The sequence below is a fragment of the Astyanax mexicanus genome, chromosome 2 (genome assembly GCF_023375975.1).
Source record: "Astyanax mexicanus isolate ESR-SI-001 chromosome 2, AstMex3_surface, whole genome shotgun sequence".
NCBI classification, from domain to species: domain Eukaryota; kingdom Metazoa; phylum Chordata; class Actinopteri; order Characiformes; family Acestrorhamphidae; genus Astyanax; species Astyanax mexicanus.
In genome coordinates this window covers 62,590,758-62,611,349 of record NC_064409.1, presented here as the reverse complement: position 1 = coordinate 62,611,349, position 20,592 = coordinate 62,590,758, and the positions used below count along the sequence as shown (strand labels likewise).

Genomic DNA, 20,592 nt, shown 5'->3' with positions numbered 1-20,592 from the left:
AAGTGTAGTCACAACCAACACTCTCAACCTGACAGCATGCATGCAGAAAGAAGATCATTCAAGCATTAGTTGGTCTACAGGCGCTCAGCTGGACGTGTATTAGCCTGTCAGAAGTATCTCTCATAGCTGCCGACTTATCAGCGCCGTCCCCCTGTGAGGATCACAGCTCTGTAGTGTTCACAGCAGGGACAAGAAAAGGCCTGAAGGTCACGCCTGCTGGAGGGCTCTGATGCTACAGGGTGCCCTTTACTGTGCAGCTGAGGTTGATTAATATTGTTTTTTTTTTTTTTTTACTAAGCTCGGTTCATTCAAATTTATTGGAATCCATTGAAGATGAGCTACAACCAAAGAATAACCTTTGTCCAGAAAATAAAACAACATATTTGGCATGGGCAGATGTTTTAAATATATGTACACACTGTAACAAAATTTAAGTGACTCCAAATCATTAAGCAACTAATTTCCTGGCCTTTTTTAAGTTAGTACAACTTTATGGCTCATTTGTTCTCTGCACTTACAAAATTAAGTTGACCTAACAAGTCCAAGTCTTATTGAATCACCTCAACATAGAATTTATCGTAGTTCTTTCATCATTATCCAATATATTAAGTTGACTGAACTTATATATTTAGTTGAGGTAATTGAAAAATATATGCTAGATTTGCCCACTAAAAAATGTGTTGAAATTAGTTGCTAAAACGTTTTTAGTTAGTGTTTGTATATGTCAACAGAAAAATACTACTAAACTAAATATTGTTTATTTAAAAGTGTTGAAATAAAGATTGATCAGTATAACATAATTTATTAGAGGATTTTTTTTTTAGAGTAAAATCACTTTTCTGTACTTTTGCAGTTCACACAAGGCAGCTGCACAGAAAACGAACCCAAAAAGTAAAAAGACAATAAACTTCTGTTCAGCAGCAGGAACTATATGTAAAACATAAGTACATTAAATATATAACAGAAAACGTGCTGGTCTTTATTAAGGCCTTGCTGAACGAAACTCGAAGTACAAAGGCCTAAACATTCTGTGGAGTATAAATAACTCTTTCCTTGAAATGTTCTGTATTTTAAACATAGCCTCAAAATGTTCTATCTATAGCACATATGTATTTTAACCACACCTCAAGTGTTTAATCTTAGCACAGACCCACTGTGCTGAGTGGTCTTATTTTCTTACATCTGAAGTGAGGGTGAAATCTTTAATTTGATGGCCAACCTGGTCTTGCACAGATATTAGAACTCACATTTATTTGTTTATTTTAAACATTTCTTTAAATTCTGTTTTTTTAAACCCCTGTTTTTACCTGTTTTCGTCTGATTTCCAATGTATTATGCAAATAATCAAGCTTTATTTACAATTATATCTAATACTGAATACAAATTCTCACTGGGGGTTCTGTATTCTGTATTTTGTATGTTTAATGTTTTTGCCTGATTATTTGTCCTGTAATCATGTTTCTGTAAAGCTGCTTTGTGCCAACACCAGTTGTAAAAAGCGCTATACAAATAAATTTGATTTGAATTTGATTTGAAATGAATCATGTTGATGTGAGCCATCTTAACAAATAACCATATAACGTCAAACATACTTTTTATTTTAATTTAGACATGTATATCTTCATTCATGAAGGCAATTAAAGTAAAACTATTGTACAACAGTAAACAAAAGTATATATAAATAACTGTTTTCCCCCAAAAGAGAAAAATGTTTGATATGTGATGATTCATTGCAAGGGATCATTTAATGACCTTACATACAAAAAAGCCCAACCTTAAAACTAAAAATTAAAAATAAATTAAATGCAGTTAATTTTTCAATTAAGTTTCATTAGGCCCACATATATTTTTAGTTTTCCACAGCTTAAAAAAGGTTAGCCGAGGTAAAGCATTATAGTTTTAAATACTTCCCAAAATGTATAATTAAAGTGATTATTCAGAAAGTTTATGCGTGTGTAAAACAGCAAACTCTGGTCCATATATTTGTCGGTGTGGAATTTCATCATCCCTGTAGCTGCATGGGGCCACAGAGCAGCAGAAATCTACGGTGGCCGAGAAAGCCCAACGCAGTGCAAATTGAAAAGCGCTGCAAAAGCACAAAACACATCCATCAAAATTACAACACAGGCGCAGCAAATAGAAAAACGCGCTGCAAATAGAACCACAACACAACGGAAGTGAGTCACAACACAACGGAATTTAAAAGATACTGTACCAGCTAAGCTGCGTCTTCAGTAACGTCTCGGACTTCACTATGTGTACAAAGGACAATAAGTGGCAAACAAGGCGTTTTGTGAAGCAGAACTTTTAATAATATGCACACAACCGTGGTAATCACAGGTAATAAACATAACTTACTTTTCAGAAGCTTGTTTGCCACTTATTGTCCTTTGTATACAGCTGGTACAGCATCTTTTAAGGTCCCCCGGGAAAATTCCGTTGTGTTGTGACTCACTTCCGTTGTGTTGTGGTTCTATTTGCAGCGCGTTTTTCTATTTGCAGCGCGTTTTTCTATTTGCTGCGCCTGTGTTGTAATTTTGATGGATGTGTTTTGTGCTTTTGCAGCGCTTTTCAATTTGCACTGCGCTGGGCTTTCTCGGCCACCGTAGAAATCTCATTAAAATGGACTAATTAAGACACATGTGTGCTGACACTGTGCATACAGACCCTTATCTATTACTGCCACCAGAGAAATCAGTTTGTGAGCTTGTGTGCGTGTGCTGCCATCAGAGAAATCAACGTGTCTGGCGTGGTAGTGAACATTCCCCTTGGTAATGTGGTAGTGTTTCCGGTAGAATCTATTAGGTGGTAACATCAGGGAAGTAGGCACCTGCCCAGGGCCCCATGAGTCAAGAGCCTTATGGAAATACAAATTAGATATACATTATGTGTTTATGTAAAATGTGATGATGTCTTGATTACTTGTTATATACCATACATTTATAGTGTGGAATTTTGGCACAATGTGAAGACCAACTGTCATTTTTGCCACTGTAAAACATATTTTCAGTAATGTCAATGTAACCTCGACCAAGTCATAGTAATAGTGCATAAATATTATAGTGCTTTACTATGATGTTATGTGATTACACAATTGAGTGGAAGTAGACCAGCAATAACAAGACAATTAACCCTTGTGTGGTGTTCATATTTTTGTTACTCATTTACTTTGTTACTTGTATTTAATTCAGCAAAATTAAGCAATTTTACATTAAATGCTTTACACATGCTTGCTTCACCTAAATTGCAAGCAATATAACAGCTTACATAGTTACTATATGCCCGTTACCTTTCTTATGTTACATTTCTTTTAAAAAGTGCTACTCTTTTTTATTCGTTTTTTAAATAAAATGTAAAAGAAAATGAATTAAACTCAAGATATGAGTAGAAAATTTGTTTAGTTTCAAATTTACAAATGAAGCAATGTTTATTAGCCCTTGGCCAAACATACTGTATGTAATATAAATGTGTGTGTGGGGGGGTGTACAGTGTGTGTTTATCGAAAATGTGTTTTGATATATGTTTTTCACAAAAATGAGCCAATGCCAATGAGTTTGAGTTAAAAAAATTTTTTTTTTTGTATCATTTGATGAAAAATGAAAACGGGTCCCACAGACCCGAACACCACACAAGGGTTAAGACATAACTGTACTCCTTCTGACACGTCAGATGATAGTGCCTATGACACTGAAGATGAGAAAGATGACTATTAAATTCCATGACTGAAACAGACTATTCAGAACCAAATCCTCCACAACTAAAAACACACCTGGGTAACATGCAGTGAATGTGAGTATGATTAAACAAAATTACAGATTTATTGTTTAGACCATCAACTGTTCATCATCTGTAGTTACATACATAATCAGTCTGGAAGTGCATTTTGAGTACACTAGAAAATATATACCCTAAAACATTGTGAAACATAAAACTATCATCCTATCATCCAGAAAAAGTCTATTTATCAATATTTGACAAAACATTCAGCTAATTAGATAATGTGAACATTTAGGTTTATTTGAGTAAACTCACTTTGTGAGTATTACTGGTAGGAAGTGTTTCTCAATCCTGACCTTGCACCCCTCTGGTCTGCACTCCTAATTTTGCTTTAAAACAATCATTGCAACTCTAAAAGGGGTTCTTAATGAAAAGAAAAGAGTGTTGGATGAAGGGAAAGCACTAAATGTGTAAGGAAGAGGGACAGAATCAGGAATGAGAAACAAAAACTGAAGTGAGCCTTTTCGGAATGACTGTCTGTTAAATAGAGTGTATAAATGAGGTATAACAAAAATGTCTTCATAGATATGGCTTTTCATAGACCTTTTCAGAGTCTATTTTTAAATGACAGTATACAAAAAATCCGGCAATCCGACTCCTTCTAATATGTCTAATAATGGTATTGCACTTTTGTAATCAATAATCAATAAAATCATTAATGACTTTGCACCAAAGCACCAGACAGCATGATGAAGACTGTGGACATGTACTGGAGTGTTTCTACAGCACTTTTAAAAAGTTTTGTTGGTGAATGGAATTCTCAGGGTGTGTTTTAAGGCCAGTGTTGAGTCCACTTGATCAGCTGAGAGCAGTGTATGCCACTGTGCCACTGGCCTGCGTGGGTTTGACAGCATGTCCGCCCAGTGCCGCAGCTGATTCCCTGTAGCATCGCAGCCCAGAAAAATCTTCCCAATGGCATCGTTCCTGCTCATTTTGTCATGGTCCCACACTGAGATTACCAACTGCACTTTCTGCACAGACAGAGGAGACATAGGAGACAGCTCTAATGTATGGATATGGCAGACTATGTACTATTTATGTCCAATAAAACAATGAAAAATGAAAGGTTTTTTAAGAGAGATGTTGATATGCAATTAGCATAAGGATAATAATAAAATTAAGAAATCAACTCACCTGAATTTGTTCAAAAGACACATCAAAAGTAAAGGACTCATTGAAGTAAGGATTCAGTGTTTGCTTCTTCACTGATGTCTTCTTTTTCTTCCACTTCCTCTTGTCCAGAATCAACTGGACTTTAACATACGGATCTACAGAACATTCAACACAAAAAAAGAAATTACTCCATAAATTGTAGTCATTTAAAAAAACTCAGGTCCAAATAATGCCAGTTAATAGAATGTTTATATCTATCCAACCTGAATATCCTCCATGGTCCATTTTCTTAAGGTTTTTGGCCTCCAGGATCACTACAGTGAGCTTGCTTGCAGTTGGGACATATCGCAGGGAGAAGCAGATCTCACCCAGGTGCTCTTGCTGCAAATATAAAAAAAAAAAACTTTCACTGTAACTTACATTGTCACATAGGTGATCTCAATAATAAGTAAATGCTTATCCACGTTCCAAGTAATACATTTCAATTGGAGTTCAAAATTCAATACAGCTTTTTAGCACATCAACAGTAGTAAAATCAGTAGTATCATACAGTACTATCTATCTGTGTTTAAATCATTCATACAAATTGGTACTGTCCAATTTGTATCTGTGGACACATTTCCATAGTGTTTGAATAAGCAAAATATCATATAATATTTTGTTATCAACTGATATAACTAACAATGATAACCTCGGACAAAATAACTGAGACATATTTGGCTGAACTGGTTGAAATTCTGTCAAACCAGATGTGGTATACTACAAAGTCTTTAGCTAACTGTTTTTAGTAATGTTCTAAAATATACAACAAAGTACAATTAAGTGAATGTTTTAATGGAACTTCATCAACTCGCTGTGATATCATTCCCAGTATGGCATCTGATTTTCAAGGTAAATAGAACACAGCATTAGTCCCAACATAGTCATTCTCATTCCCAAATAGAGTATTATAAGTCAATGTTAGTGTTAAAAGGCTAAATTAATGTGTGTGTGATCAGTAATTAATATAATTTGTTTGTTTTCCACTGATGATTAATACAGATTAGACACTTTAGCAGAAAAATTAGACACTTTAGCAGTTTTCTTTTACAATTCTGACTGAATATCTGACTGAATCATGTTACAGTCTTTATAAAGTTTTTATAACCAGGAACTAGTGGGAAGTGGGTCAGTTTTTTTTTACCAGTGTAACTTTTATCCTTCCTGTTGCAAATAAATCTACGGCATGGCAGTAAATTTCCTGACTCCGCTAAGCTCACAGTACCTCATGTTTTGATGGTTTGCTCAGGTCTCGCCACTCCTCTATCACATGATTCCAGTCCACAGCAGAAAGTTCCAGCCTCAGTTCACCGATCACATCATGCTTGGAGAATCTATTGAAGTCGTACACTTGAATCACGAGGGTGGACTCACCAAGCTCCTTCTGACTTATCTGAACACAGAATGCACGCCCATTAAAAAACATACTTTTATCTGATTAAGCCAAGTGGGTCATAATGGTTTGACTATTGTAATTCAAAGTATTTCATGAATAACGCTTTGCCAGTGTCGTAGCAATTTACCTGATATTTAAAGGATTCATTAAACACAGGGTTGAGAGTTTTTCTGAACACTTTGGTCTCAAAGGTTTTAGACTTGCTGGGCAGGACGTAAACTTTTACATATGGATCAGATGTTCCTCCATGGTCCATAGCCATTAACTCTGCAGCCTCCTTTATCCCAACAGCCATCTGAAAAGAAATCCAAAGTGTTTAGATTCAACTTACTTTAAATCCTCCATGCCTTGATTTTTTTAAGTTAATGCAATAGAATTTTTTTTCTGTGTTCCAGTTTTAATAATGAAACACAGTTATGTGCAAAAGATTAAAAGAAATAAGTGGACCTCTGAGCGTGCTGCATTGTACTCTAGAGAATAGAGTAACTTCCCTCTTCTCTGATCAGCTGATCCATACTCTACATCCCCTGTATCTGGCTGCACCTGTCAGTCACATCAATCATCCAATCAGTGAAGACCAGTCCTCTATTCCCACTCAATGTGAATCTGTAACAGCTAACACACCCATTATCTCACCAGTGCTGTTGTAGTAGTTCCATTGATCCCTTTCAGGCTGATCCTCTGATCTTGCTTCTTTTTCTTCTTCTTTTTCCCTTTGCAGCAGCACTTTGCACAGCAGCACAGCACGCAGATTAAAATCACCAGGAGGATGAGGGCGATAATAGCGTAGATGGCCCATCTTGGCACTGGGAGAGGGAGGTTTAAAAGAGAGAGGTTTGTCCCCAATATTGTAGAAGTAGAGCAGCAGGGCTGGTGTAGTGGTAGACAGCACTATTGCACACATCTGAAGCATTAGGCAAGAGCACAGCCAGCAGGATTAAAGTGAGATAAACTTGTAACGAGTGAAAAGTGAGAGGTAAGAAATGTGCGCTGGGAGTGGAATTAGATATGCAGCATGGAACAGGTGCCTCAGCAATACTCCAGCATGGGGCAGCGGGTGAGGGGGCTAGACAGGGGGGCAACCAGCCAAAAGGCTAGAGCTGAGGATACTCACATGGGATCTTGTTTAGCAGCGAGGGCCAGAAGCCAGGGGCTGCAGTGGTGGAGTTGAAGTGGGAGGGGGTGGTAGTTACAGTGGTGGTGCTGATCGTAGTGGTGGTGACACTGCGAGTAACTGAGGTTGAAGATATGGTCAATGACTCGTTAGTGCTTGTGTGGTTTAAGGTAGTGTTGGAAGCCATGGCTGGTGATTTGAGGTTGTTAGAGGCTCACTGTGAATATACAGAGAAGAAATATGAGTGGGAACGTTTTCAGCAGCAGAGAAATGAATGTTGCTCTTTGTCTCTCTCTGTTGGTTAGAGTAGTAACTACAGTTCTTTAAGCAAGGATTAAATTCTTCATTACCATTCTTAATTTATTACAGTGGAATTCAGTAGTAGTAATGACAGGAACCAGAATTCCAAAAAGTGTTTAAAGTAACACTACGCAGAATTTCTTCAAAATTACAGCTTTAAGATCCTGTTGATGTTCCACTGACTGTTCTGTTGGTGCTACTTCAGGCTTAGCATGTTGCTAACTGCACTATGTAACTCTAATTCTTTAAGCTGCCAGGATAACACTTGTGAGAACCGTGTGATTCTGTGGAACCCAGGTCATATGTGTATAAAATCCGGTGTATTTACTGCTCTATGTGAAATACATTTGAGTACACTCAACTTTGACTCTTTTATCAATATTATATAATAAAAACTAGTTAGTATTTGTAGCTAATTAATGTGCAACTGGGACAAACTCATTGTTTCAGTAAGTTAGATCTTAAAATGTACCACTCCTTTTACTGACTATTATTAGCAATAACAAACTAATAAATCTCAGAAGTCAAAATTAAATTGACTCATTTATTTTAGATTTTGTCGATTTGTTTTTGTCGATATTTAGTTTACCACATAATTTAAACAAACAAGCTATCATTAATTAACTTTCCTAATTAATAAACCAATAGATATTTTCCAAAATGACCTGAATCTGACTAAAATTCAAAGTTAAGAAGTTATTTCTCTTTTGTAAAGTTGCTGTTTTGGAGATACTTGAGATCTACTTTTCTGACAAATTTGTAGAATTAATAAGAAAAGAAGATATAACAGTAATATAAAAGAAACAATGATGTAAGCGATGTATCATTTACCAGACGGCAAAACTCAGTTGTCATGACAAGAGCTGCTGCTAAGCCACCACCATAGTTAAACAATCGCAAAGTATGTTGACGAACACTGCAACAGTCCATTAAACTGGGTGTGCTTCTGTGGTGATAACATTCTTTTTCTATGAAACATAACCTTATTAAATTGAGCACAGAGACACACTGAATTCACTGAAAGGATTTACAGAAAAACAGATATATTTAAAACCTGGTGTTAAACAGCAGCTACATGACCGTTCTAACCGTCCATGACTGTGCTACCTCTGCATATCAGACAAATAACAGTATGACCAAATGCAAAAAGTACAAAACATGAAAACTGGGTGTGCATGTTTCCAAAAAGCTAACAAGTGCAGCTGTAACATTCCCACAAAACACTAGTGTCCACCTAAAGCAAAACTGCTAGGTAAACTACAATGATGTAGTTTCACTGTAGCAGAAAACTAAATATTAAGGAATATAAACACACTCACTGTTGTAGAATCTGAGTAATGTTAGTTGTGGTGTTTAGCTGTGGTCCTGCGGCCTGGTTTATACAATGTGCTAATTATTCTGGAGTTCCACAGAGTTTACTCCTCAAAACAGCTAATGGAGAGGAAGAGAGGAAGGAAGTTCCTTCCCATGGTAAAACCCAGTTAACTTAAAGACAAAACAAGAGCTTGTGGCCTGTCAGTGCTGCAGGCCAGTGTTTTTAAATCAAATTTTATATATATATATATATATATATAAAAAAAATAATAATAATATCTTCAATGTAGCTCTTTACATCAAACTGTAGGATTCACTCTGTAAGAGTATTTAAGTGTTTATTTACAGTAAATATTTATTCCATTAATAATTCACCAATTCATCAGCTTAAGGGGTTTTCTTGAACCCTTTGTATTTTAAAACATATAACATAATATATAAATAGTGTACTTTAGTATTAAGTAGTAATGTGTGTTTGATATGATTTACCCAGGTATAATTTTGGTTATATTAAGGTCAAGTCAAAACAATAAGATAAATTTAGAACACATACCTGTTTTATATAAAAATTAGATGTCTATTTCCTTTTCCATTCATTTAATTCTATCAATTCAGTTAATTCTGTAAGTTTCAGTCTTCGTCCCACTTCGGCATTAATGGCATTCTGGAAAAAGGTAAGCAAGCCATGGAGGCAGCGTTCCTCAGTCTGCACATAACACTCTCCCAGAGTTATGTGACACACCTCATATTCACACAGTGTGTGCTCAAAGAAACAGAAAAGGTCTGAGGTATGTGAGCTGGAACCTTTAGGAAAAAAGACAGAACAGATAAGGTGACAGCCAGGAAGAAAAATACTTATCTAAGAGGAAGTTCGCTTGTCCTAATGCTGTTAGGCTTAAAAGATGTAGTTTCTTCGATTTGTCAGTGTCTTCCCCTTAGCAGTACCCAAGAGTGTTGACAATAAAGAGTACACAAATATATTTGCATTTGAGGTGGAAGTAAATATAGAAACCAGTTCTGTGTAAATACTGTGCGTTAGTAATGACATGGTGTAACCAGTCACTGCCAGGGCCTTATTCTGACTTCAGGGGCTAGTTTAATAAGTTTTAGATACTGCTTTCTTATGCTTACGTCTTTTTTAGATAAAAGGCTAAAAACAAACCAAAGCAAATAAGGACTTCAATATGAAACACATATTACCCCTGTAACACCAATTATGCCACAGTGTGTCCAATGATCCACCTAATTAAACTATCTAAAAACCTTTGTTTTGTTTGAGGATTCGATGCATTTAGTCAGGTCAGAATGTTGGATAATGACCATATGCCCACCTCATTCCCAACTCCCCAACTCATTTCTAGAGTATTGGATGGAGCTCCATAACACCATAGAACACTCAGAGGTGTTACCCTTAGAGGTTCTTCCCCACTCTAACCCACTCTTGGCATTAGATATGGTAACAGTAGGTTCCTGAGAGTCCTATTCTATTGCAAACACTTCTTTTATACAAGCTTTGTGTGTGCATTTCTGTATCTGTGTCAGCAGTAAGTGCAACTAAGGCAACGTTCACATTACAAGCCATTTTGCTCAAATTCGATTTTTTGCGCAGATTGGATTCTCCATTGTTCATCAGTTGAAGAGGTGTTCTTTTTATGTTCATTTTCCAGTAAAGTGAAAGCAGCCTGTTTTCTGTGTTCGAATTCTACATTTGAATTAAATTGATATTTTTTCTAACACTTTTAGTAAGCCTATTGCAGTTTCTTCTCGATCCCCAGGTCCTCATGCCTTCTACAGGTACAGCTGTATGCTTCCTCCCTACACATGACCATGATAGGGCTTGACATTATTTTTAACTGTGTTAGGGCAAAACAGATTAAAATACTGCGGGTTTGAGGTCATTTGGAAATTGCATTGCAGTTAATTAAGATTTGGGGTAACCTGCTCTACTGTTCACCACCATCTTTTCCTTTCTCCCAAAGTTAAACTTTAGCTTTATGTTTACAGTTGGGTTACACATCCCTCTTTACACTAAAACTGATAAAAACCCCAGCATTAAACTGTGAAACTGTGGATCACAACTGGAGGGTTTGAGATGATATGCAATCAAATCCTCACAGCAATGCTTCAGAACCTAGTAGAAAGTCTTCCCCAGGCAGAGGGGGCGGCTATTCCAACAAAAGCTTGTTTTAATAGCCTATAAAAGATAAAAGAGCACAGAGTTGCCAGGTTTGCGGTTTTCCCGCCAAATTGGGCTCGTTTGAAAATCCAGTCGCGGGTGAAAATTCAGATTAAAATCAATCTTCCTTGGATCACAACCATAACAAAGAGGAGAACATACCTATGAGAGGAAACAGATTGCAAGGACTAATAAATAAAAAGATTACCATGGTATTTTGATTTTATTTTTGACATTTATTATGCAGTCCATCACGAAAGGGCAAGGCCAAAGTGAAGCTTTTTTTTTCTTTTCACAATTAGCTCTTTCATTTTAGATTAGACTGTGAAATTGAATTGAAAATGAAATGGCAAAAGCCTTATTAATTTAAAAAATATATATTTTTGTCACATATGACCCTTGCTTAAGTGAAAAATTGAATTGCAAATTAAGTGATTTAATTTTGTTTTTAATTTTGTCACAATATTTTCACATTTGAAAAAGAAAGTGCAAAATGGTATTTGCATTTACATTTTTATTTTATTTTATGTTTTATTTTTGGCAGGATTTACCTCCAGAGAGAGATATCACAATGTAACCAGAAATCTCAGGCTGATGAATATGTTAAAGAGGAGAAAAGAGAGTTCAGGAGGGGCAAGAACAGAAATTAGTAAGTAAAAGTATTTTTTTATGTCACTACTAAATGTTCTTGACTGGGATATAAAACTGTTATAAAAGAACTAATAAAATACTTATGTCACAATATTATTAATGACTTTAAGATAAATACCTAAAAAATAAATCCCTTTATAAACAAAATACACTCATAGTTTTGACATTTGCTTCAAACGTTTGACAGACATATATTTTGGGCTAGTTTAAGCTTTTGAAGGGCGGGTTTTAGACTGACTTTGGGCTGGATATTTTTGTTGGACCTGACAACCCTGAATGAGCAGGTGTCCGGATACTTTTGTCCGTATAGTGTATCTGTACCTACCCTCGTGCTGCGTATTTGTCCCAGTATCACACGTGGGTTTAACCTAGCTAAGCTAAGCTAGCTGTTAGCTCACTATAGGCAGCTATGCAGGAATCCCCGCTCATAGGAGTATATGACGGTCCTATAGAGAAGAAGAACAGCACATATTATTACACTAATAAAATCGGGGGCAGTCAGGTAAGAGGCAGATATTTACTGATATGTAGCTGTCCTGGTAGGAGTGCTTTAAACTGCTACGTTAACCTTCCTACATGCTCCTCGAGACTGGAGTTAAATGCTAGCTAGCAGTGCGGTTCCCTTTAACTTAGTGGTGACAACTTTGACTAAATTCAGAAATAAGACCGGCAGAATTAGTTAGTAACAGGTTGTTGAGTTAGGCCGGTTAATAAGAATCTAAATTAGCTAGTTCGTTTGCTAGCTAACTAGGCTAGGTAAGCAGTCTAGAGAGCTAACGTTAGCTTGGTTATCCAAGCCAACAAGCTAAAGGGCTTGTTTTTTAATAGGGAACAAATGTTCAGACCCCAGTCAGAGAGAGACAGCTAACTAGCCAGCTTATTAATTCTGATTTTTGAGCGTTCCAGTCAATTTAAATGAGCCATTCGGCCATTAAAAGTTTTCTGGTCACGCTAAGACGAGCTAAGTTAACTAAACTAACGTTAGGTTAGCTAACATAGCTTGCTAGCAGGTTTTGTGAGGACCTGACAGACGCAGTGACAGCTCCATTAGCCGGTGTTCTGTCGAATTTTCCTACCCATCGATACATGCTTCCCAAAGGTACTGCGCATGCGCCGACCTACACAATTTAATTATTTCTCGAGTTTTATGTATAATTACTCGGGTTTAGGGGGGTTTATATGCATTAAACGACCTGGACGCACTATCATTGCACAAAAGTGTAAATGGAAACTAAAAATTACACTTATTATCATAAATAAATACAAAAGCAGTTTGTAATGAGCTATATTTACTATAGCTTTGCCATGGTACAATGAATTATGCAATCCAAATCTAATAACGTACATCTACTGGAATATCACTGGGTACATGCCCTAAAATAGTGCTTCTTTTGTATTTTTACAGTTAAATATACATTTGGGCAGCACGGTTCGACAAGGTAGCAGAATTCGACAGAACACCGGTGTTCTGTCGAGTTGTGCTGCCTTGCCAAACATTGCTATCCTAGTAGTATTTCATTTTTAAAATGTTAAAAATACAAAAAAGCACCATATTAGAAACCGTATTAGAAAATACTCTCAGACAAATTCTAGATAGGCTATGTAGATTGGCTAAATCGCTGTACAAAGTAAAGTTTAAAAAGTTAAGGTCATAACGTTACGTGATGAGAAACGTGCATTTTTCATTTTATTGTTTTATAGTTTATTATTATTATTAACGACTATTTACAGTGTTTTTATTATGCTAGCAGGTTGTTTAATGCTCCCAATAAAAATGTTAGGAATTATCATGAAAAACGTGGAAATATATATAAAAAAATGTTTGTTGGCGCATGCGCAGTGTCGTAAAGGAGCGACAGTAAGACAGTAAGAGAAAAAAAACTTCTACACAAAAAAACTGCTTTTTTATTTACAAAGGTTATTTTTGTTTGATATTAAAGTTTGTTTGGTAATCTGAAAATGAATATGACAAAAAAAAAGCAAAAATGAAAGAAATCTTTGTGGAGGCGAATCCTTTTTCACGGAACGCATTACTCATTTACTCAAGTGAATGAAAAAGTAGTTTAGACAGGATCTTAGTAGTTTAGTTGATATCCACTGTGTTACTGTCAATGGTATACATTACCTCAAATGACTGAAGTATCAAACGTGTAGTTTTTTTAATTTATTTTGATCTGGTATCGGAGGTATCGATATTTCAGTATCGGTCTGCAAATCATTAGTGTTAACACAGTTTCGGTTCGTATTTAAGTATTTTTCAGATATTTTATAACATTTAAATATCTTTGCTAGTGATGTTTAACCTTTGTGTACAGTTAATATGTTTTAATAGTCAAACAAGCACACATGCAGCTATACTAACCTAACTGGATAGCATGCAGTAGCATTAGTTTACAGGTTCAGGTAAATAGCAGGACATACACCATATAAACAACAAATTGGTACAATTGCTTAATCCTTGTTACTTTTGAAATCAAAGATATTAAAATTAGTTTATGCTAATTCTGTTTAAGAAACTGACTGCTATTCAGACAAGTCATTTCACTATGATTAGGATTACACTTATTTTGGAACACTGCAGTGAGAATTTGATTACATTATGTGTCAGAATGGTCAGTATGCAGGATGTTGGATGATTACCACCCTATCTGACTTCATCCCCAACTTTTCAACTCATCCTAAAAGTATTAAACAATACTGGAGGACTTTTACACTTTTATAACAATACATGTCTCCAAAAAGTCCTATTCTGTTGGCAGTACTTATTTAAAGAGACTAGACAAGCACCCCAATGGGTACAGCTTGAAGTAAATAGTATTCAAGATTCAAGAGATTCAAGATTCAAAGAGTTTATTGTCATATGTACAGTACAGAAACGGGTTTCAGTGTACAATGAAATTCTTTCTTTGCTCTTCGCCAAGAATGCCAAATAGAAGATAGAAAAAGTGCAAAAAAATACAATAAGGTTATAAATATTAAACTAATTGTCAAAGACATAAAAAAATAAAAGTTACTTAAGCAAAGAAATGTATAAAAAAAAGTGCAAGTGCGAAATAATGCAGTTATGGACATTAACTATATATATTAAAAAAAGATTAACAGTAAAGTGACGGCTGCAATGTAAACATGTTGAAGTAAAGTGAAGGGTTATTCCTGAGTTGTGTTCAAGAGTCTGATCGCAGGGTTATACCTGAGGTGTGTTTAGAGTCTGAAGGCAGGGTCATTCCTTAGGTGTGTTCAAGAGTCTGATGGCCGTGGGGAAGAAACTGTTCTTTAACCTGGTGGTCTTGCATTTTACACTTCTGTACCTCCGGCCTGAGGGCAGAAGTGTGAACAGTCCATGCTGGGGATGGGTGGAGTCTTTGAGGATGGATGCAGCTCTCCTGTGGACTCTGTGGTGGTAGATGCTCTGCAAGGAGGGCAGTGGAGTCCTGATGATCTTCTCGGCAGTCTTCACCACAGAATGCATTTAAAAAAAGATGGCAGTTTGGCATTTTATTTTCCATGACAGAGATTCTCCCCAATATATTATATATATATAGAGAGTTTCAGTACAAAATCAGGGTATTAAAAGTAGCACTGACAATATAGGTTTACATTGATTATCTTGCATGTGATGTATGTTTATTACAGGACCTGATTCCTGGTATTTCTGCTACATATTACCGGTGTGCTCTGTGTGATGGGATCCTCACTCATGTCGTGCAGATCTACTGCCCTCTTGCTGCGTCTCCATATCACCGCACCATTAATGTGTTTGCTTGCACTAATCCACAGTGTTATGGCAAGCCAGAAAGGTAAATTATCATTTTCATATTAATTAAGACACAGTTTACGCTGTTGCCCAATATTTATTCTGGTGGCTTCTTCTTGTGTCTAGCTGGAAAGTTCTGCGTTCGCAGTGCTTGGAGTCTGAAATGAAGGACATCAATAAAGATAATCAGCAGGTGAAACAAGCCCCGGTGTTCGCAACAGACTGGTGTGATGAGGCCGATGACTGGGGGATGGAAGCTGAGGACAGTGAAGCTGAGATCTGTCCACACACTAATCTAGACACAGCTCAGACAGTGACAGAGAGACAGCCGGACACACAAACAGCTGGACCAGTCGACAGTATTGGACTTGAGGGCCTCTGTTTAAATGGATCAGGGGACAGGGAATGTGCCGTAGCTCCTACTGCAGTACCCACTTTTCAGTCATTTTACATCAGTGTGGCGGAGGAGACAGACTTAGTGGGCCAGAACAATGTGGAACATGCTAACAAACTTTTGAAGGAATATCAGGAGAGGGAGGGAGTTGCTGTTGGAGAGCTTGAAAGGTGAGGACATTTTTTGAATGGCTTGCGAAAGCTAACAAGGCACCCCTGAAAAACAACTAATTTGATCTTATTTCCACTACATTTTAAAAGTTGACAGTTTTAAACTATAATGAATTCTAGTGATTTCAGAAGTGCATGCTAATTTATAAATAAACACAGCAGTGCTGACTGGTTGTTTTTGCCCCGCCTGTTCACAATTCACCTGTAGCGTGATCCTTGCCAATGAAACCAAAATGAGGAGCTAATTAGAAATGTTCTGTTGTTAAAAAAACAAAACAAACAAACATATGTTTTAAAGTTACCGCCGCGGCTGACTTTTGCCAATTCAAGTGTAGATATAATTTCAAACAGATGGAGCTAAATCACAAGTCAAGCAGGCTGCGGCACAGTAAAGTGTAGCTATTTAATTGTATTTAATTTAACAGATGAATTACAACTGTCATGTAAACAAAGTGAATGGTACAAATGAATATATATCATACTTTATGTATAAACTACTAGCAATGGATAGTCAGACTGAAATTTGATTGCTGTGTGGGATAGAATATGAAAAACCACTCATTACATAGTAACATTGCTTCAGCCTCTTTCTGTGCTATGCTAAAGACGGTTGCTAGCCTAAAATGTACCACTAATAGTTTTTCGCTTTTTTGTGCATTTTTGCATTAATCCGAACTTGGAGAAGGCACCAGTTTCGGCTGATTAACTCAACAATAACGTACTGCATGGGGAGTTTTGTTTTTGTTTTGGTTGTGTCTTGGAGAAAAGGATTTATTTATCACCTCCAGAAGGGTTTGCGCAATCGAATTTGAACCTCTTTTAAATGTGTCTTAGTTGCGTTAACACTTGCATTCTTAACTGAGGATCAATGATGGATCTTTACCTGAATGCATTTTTACATTTTACTAGGTTAATGTGAAGGAAATCTATGACATGATACTTTGTGTGTAAATACATTATCCTTAAAAAAAAACACAGGACAGGACAATAGTGCATGTTAAATTGGTTGCTTTAAAATAATAAATAATTAAGCACAAAGTATTTCAGTTTTATTGTCAGATTCTGCTTTTGTGTTATACTTTCAATTCTTTACATTTTTTCAAATAATAAATATTCAAATATATATTTTTTTCTCTTGAAATAAATTTTCCTCGTATTTTGAATTTTTATTCAGTTGTGAAGGAGAAGGAAGAGGGGAGAAGTATGAGAAGGCAGAACCCAAACACGGAGATGCCTTCTTCTCCAATTTCATGAAAAGAATATCTCTCTGTCCAGAACAAGTTCTTCGGTGAGTGGATTGCAAAGGAAACAGTAGCAAGTCCCTAGTAAACAATAACTAACTACAAGATTTATATCTGTATGAGCTGATTTTAATGTAAATACTTTGATGTTTTATTAATATATGCTCTGTTATAATATGTTGCAGATACAGTTGGAGAGGCTCACCTTTGTTTATATGTGAACGTCCTTCAAATATTCATCAGATGGAGCCACCCTGTGCACAGTGTGGCAGTCCTAGAGTTTTTGAATTTCAGCTCATGCCTGCACTCGTCAGTTTGCTTCGTAGTACAGATTTAAGTTCAGGTTTGTCTGACTTAGCTCTTGTTTTTTCAGTATATGTTAAATACAGAGACCATGCTGGTTGTATCCTGTGTCAAAAATTATGAGAGCTTTGCTACATTTACTTGTTTTCTTTAAAACAGAAGTAGATGATATGTGTATAGTTTATATAATTTTTTGTGGCCTTTAGACACTGCGATAATACAAATCATAAATTATTAATTTCTGTATTGATTCTGGTGTTTTCCTCCTTTGTACTTCTTCAGAGCTCGTTTTGGAGTTTGGGACAGTGATGGTCTACACCTGCAGAGAGAGCTGCTGGACTTCTGGATCGAACACACCTGTTGAGGAATTCCTTTTAGTACAAGCTGACCCTGATCAAAAGCTGTTCAAATGACATGATGTATAATAAAGAGCATACCAAAATATCATATTTCTTTTTTTTTTATTATAACTTAATGTAGGATTTAGTATGCATGCAGTATCATGCGGAAGTCAACCAACACTGCTTTATTCAGGCTATTTGACTTACTCTTTTGATGAGGACATATTTCTGAATTGTTTTGACAAAATCCATGGGATAAGCAGTGATTGGACTGTGGGCAGATGTTAAGTCAAGAGGCTTTTACATTTTTTACAGATTCCTCGATTTTCTTGTTTTGGGTACATGCTCCAGGGTAAGCAATGAATTTATTATCATTAACAGCGGTTTAATTATGTCTGGTAGTACGGGTTTTAGTAATTTTGTGGGAACTGTTTCGAGTGTGCAGGTTGTGCTGCTTGATGAGGAGATAATTTTCTCTATTTCTAGCTGCGGAAGTGAGTTAAAAACGTTTTGTTTTATATCAGCCATACATTCCACGCATATATCGAAGTATTGAATGTGAATAATTTCGACACCTTTGTCCCTGGCCTGTGTGAGAAATTGGCCCTGTATGGAGGGGGGTAGTTATGAGGCCTGCATGCGGTGCTGCAGTGCCCGGCTCCTCCTGGTTCTTCACGGGAGCGCAGTTGAGCTCAGAGACGAGACCCGAGTTCATGAGCAGACTTCATCTCTCGCGAGGAAGGACGCCATTATCGGAATCCCTACAAACAACACGAGAATTCATCCTTCTCACGGTAATATAACCCGCTCTGAAGCCCCGCCGCGCGCACAGTGCTGCGGGCAAGGCGGCGCCGGGCGCTTAATTCACGCGTTTTTCATTTTCATTTTTTATTGTTTTCTTTCGCGCCTCATTCATGTTTCAGCAGAGAGGGCTAGTAGGACTGCGGCTCCGGGCCTGGAGCCGTTTCCTCTCTCTGAGTCTTTCAATATTGTTGAACATTGGAGCAAGTTAGCAGGAGCTGGCTAAAGCTACCTAACGTTAGCTGTGTTTATCTTCGCGGGCAGAGAGCGGAGTGTAGCCCCAGACCTAGTAACTGTAGCTACCGGCGGGGACTAACCTACTTAACTAACTAACCAATTTTAGAGCATAAACACGGCTTTTATGGGTTAAAATACGCTGCTGTCGCTGACCAAATTAAATACTTACAACAGAACAATTTGTACTGAATGACCGTGGCTAACTGGCTAGCTAGTTAGTTAGCTTAGCATTTAGTTTAGCATAGGGAGAAATCCAGGTCCAGGAAGTAAAAATCCAGCCCGGGATTTTATTATTTTTTTAGAGTTGTCTAAGCAGCTGGAGCGAAGTCATGGACAGGATTTTTATTTTTTGGATTTTTATTTGTTAAACCACCACAAATGTTAAGCTATCATTTGCCTAGCTAACGTTGGTGTGTGACCTTCTTGGTTAACTGTAACTTATATAGACGAAATGCTTAATTCTGCCATAACAGCATTTGCATTTAACATAAGTAAACAATAAGTAACGATTTAATAAAATGGAGGTAATTAATAAACTAGTGTTTGTATCAGCTGATTGTAATCCACACCTTCTTCACACCCATCTTTCCCATAGTCTATCCTCCTCTGCCCATTCATCAGTCCACAGCTAGCTAATCTTGCTAATTAACTGTATTGCTATTAATTCACATTTTATTATTTAGTTTTAATGATTTTCTACTCAAATAAAAGTTTTTTTTCTACATACACGTTATCTGATTCTGGTGTGAATCATGTGACCTAATACGAATTTCATAAAGCATGCTTATGTAGAAACAAAAAAAATCCATATAAATCTAACGTTATTCACATTCACAAAATAACTAAAGACATTGTAAAAGCACTTCAAACAGAAACTTAGATAGGAACTTAAGCAAAATTGGTGCATCTCAGCCCTGGAGCACCCCCTGCCCCCCTCTCCTAGTAAACCTTATTCAACAAATCAGTTTTATTAATAAAAGGGTGTAGAATCCCCTTTCAAAATTGTTACGATATTTTTTAAAAACAGATTTGGACTGCTGTTTATGAAGATGCAAAAAGATTAAAAAAAGATTCACATTCGCAAAATATTTGCTTTGCATTTCAAAAGATTTATAACTACAAAAAAGCTTGCATCACTTTTACAATTTTATTTGAACCTATGCGAAGGTCAGAGAATTCTCACAAGGACTGTTGCATTTAACAGTCATTTGCAGCCAGTTACATTGTCCTTTCCCCACCAAAGCACTGTGGTTCAGGGCACTTAACAAAGAGGGTAAAAAATGGATTTGTTGAATTATAAAGTTTCATTTAAAGCTGGCAACATTGGTAAGAAAAGATAGCTAAAGTTAAATAAATAAAATATAAAACTTAAAGAGTAAAAATAGATAATACCACTGAAAAAAATATTTTAAGGTTTATCCCAATTAACAAACCTCAGAAAGCAAAACTAGCTCTCCACAGTGAGCTAAAC

The 20,592-nt window shown here is 36.5% G+C and overlaps 3 protein-coding genes across 5 annotated transcripts in view; 2 read left to right on the top strand and 1 right to left on the bottom strand.

Moving 5' to 3' along the window:
* Positions 1 to 3,794: 3,794 nt before the first annotated feature.
* syt8 (synaptotagmin VIII) lies at positions 3,795 to 10,019 on the bottom strand. Its single transcript, XM_015608348.3, has 9 exons — positions 9,607 to 10,019; positions 7,440 to 7,656; positions 6,962 to 7,131; positions 6,773 to 6,868; positions 6,453 to 6,620; positions 6,155 to 6,322; positions 5,154 to 5,271; positions 4,912 to 5,045; positions 3,795 to 4,748 (listed from the first exon to the last, which is right to left on the bottom strand). Exons 2-9 carry the CDS (start codon positions 7,624 to 7,626, stop codon positions 4,509 to 4,511), a joined length of 1,281 nt encoding a protein of 426 aa, XP_015463834.1. The 5' UTR covers positions 7,627 to 7,656; positions 9,607 to 10,019; the 3' UTR covers positions 3,795 to 4,508.
* A 2,174-nt stretch (positions 10,020 to 12,193) lies between these two features.
* Positions 12,194 to 18,186, top strand: pdcd2l (programmed cell death 2-like). Its single transcript, XM_007228114.4, has 6 exons — positions 12,194 to 12,382; positions 15,514 to 15,677; positions 15,761 to 16,198; positions 17,373 to 17,486; positions 17,625 to 17,782; positions 18,025 to 18,186. Exons 1-6 carry the CDS (start codon positions 12,290 to 12,292, stop codon positions 18,153 to 18,155), a joined length of 1,098 nt encoding a protein of 365 aa, XP_007228176.3. The 5' UTR covers positions 12,194 to 12,289; the 3' UTR covers positions 18,156 to 18,186.
* A 480-nt stretch (positions 18,187 to 18,666) lies between these two features.
* Positions 18,667 to 20,592, top strand: part of LOC103037393 (BTG3 associated nuclear protein) — a 54,906-nt gene continuing 52,980 nt past the window's right edge. The window contains exon 1 of one of the 3 annotated variants that reach the window (XM_049474696.1): positions 18,667 to 18,877. The gene's annotated coding sequence lies outside the window, so the exon portion shown is untranslated. The remainder of the gene's footprint in view (positions 18,878 to 20,592) is intronic. The other 2 variants (XM_049474695.1, XM_049474694.1) reach the window with 2 other exon arrangements.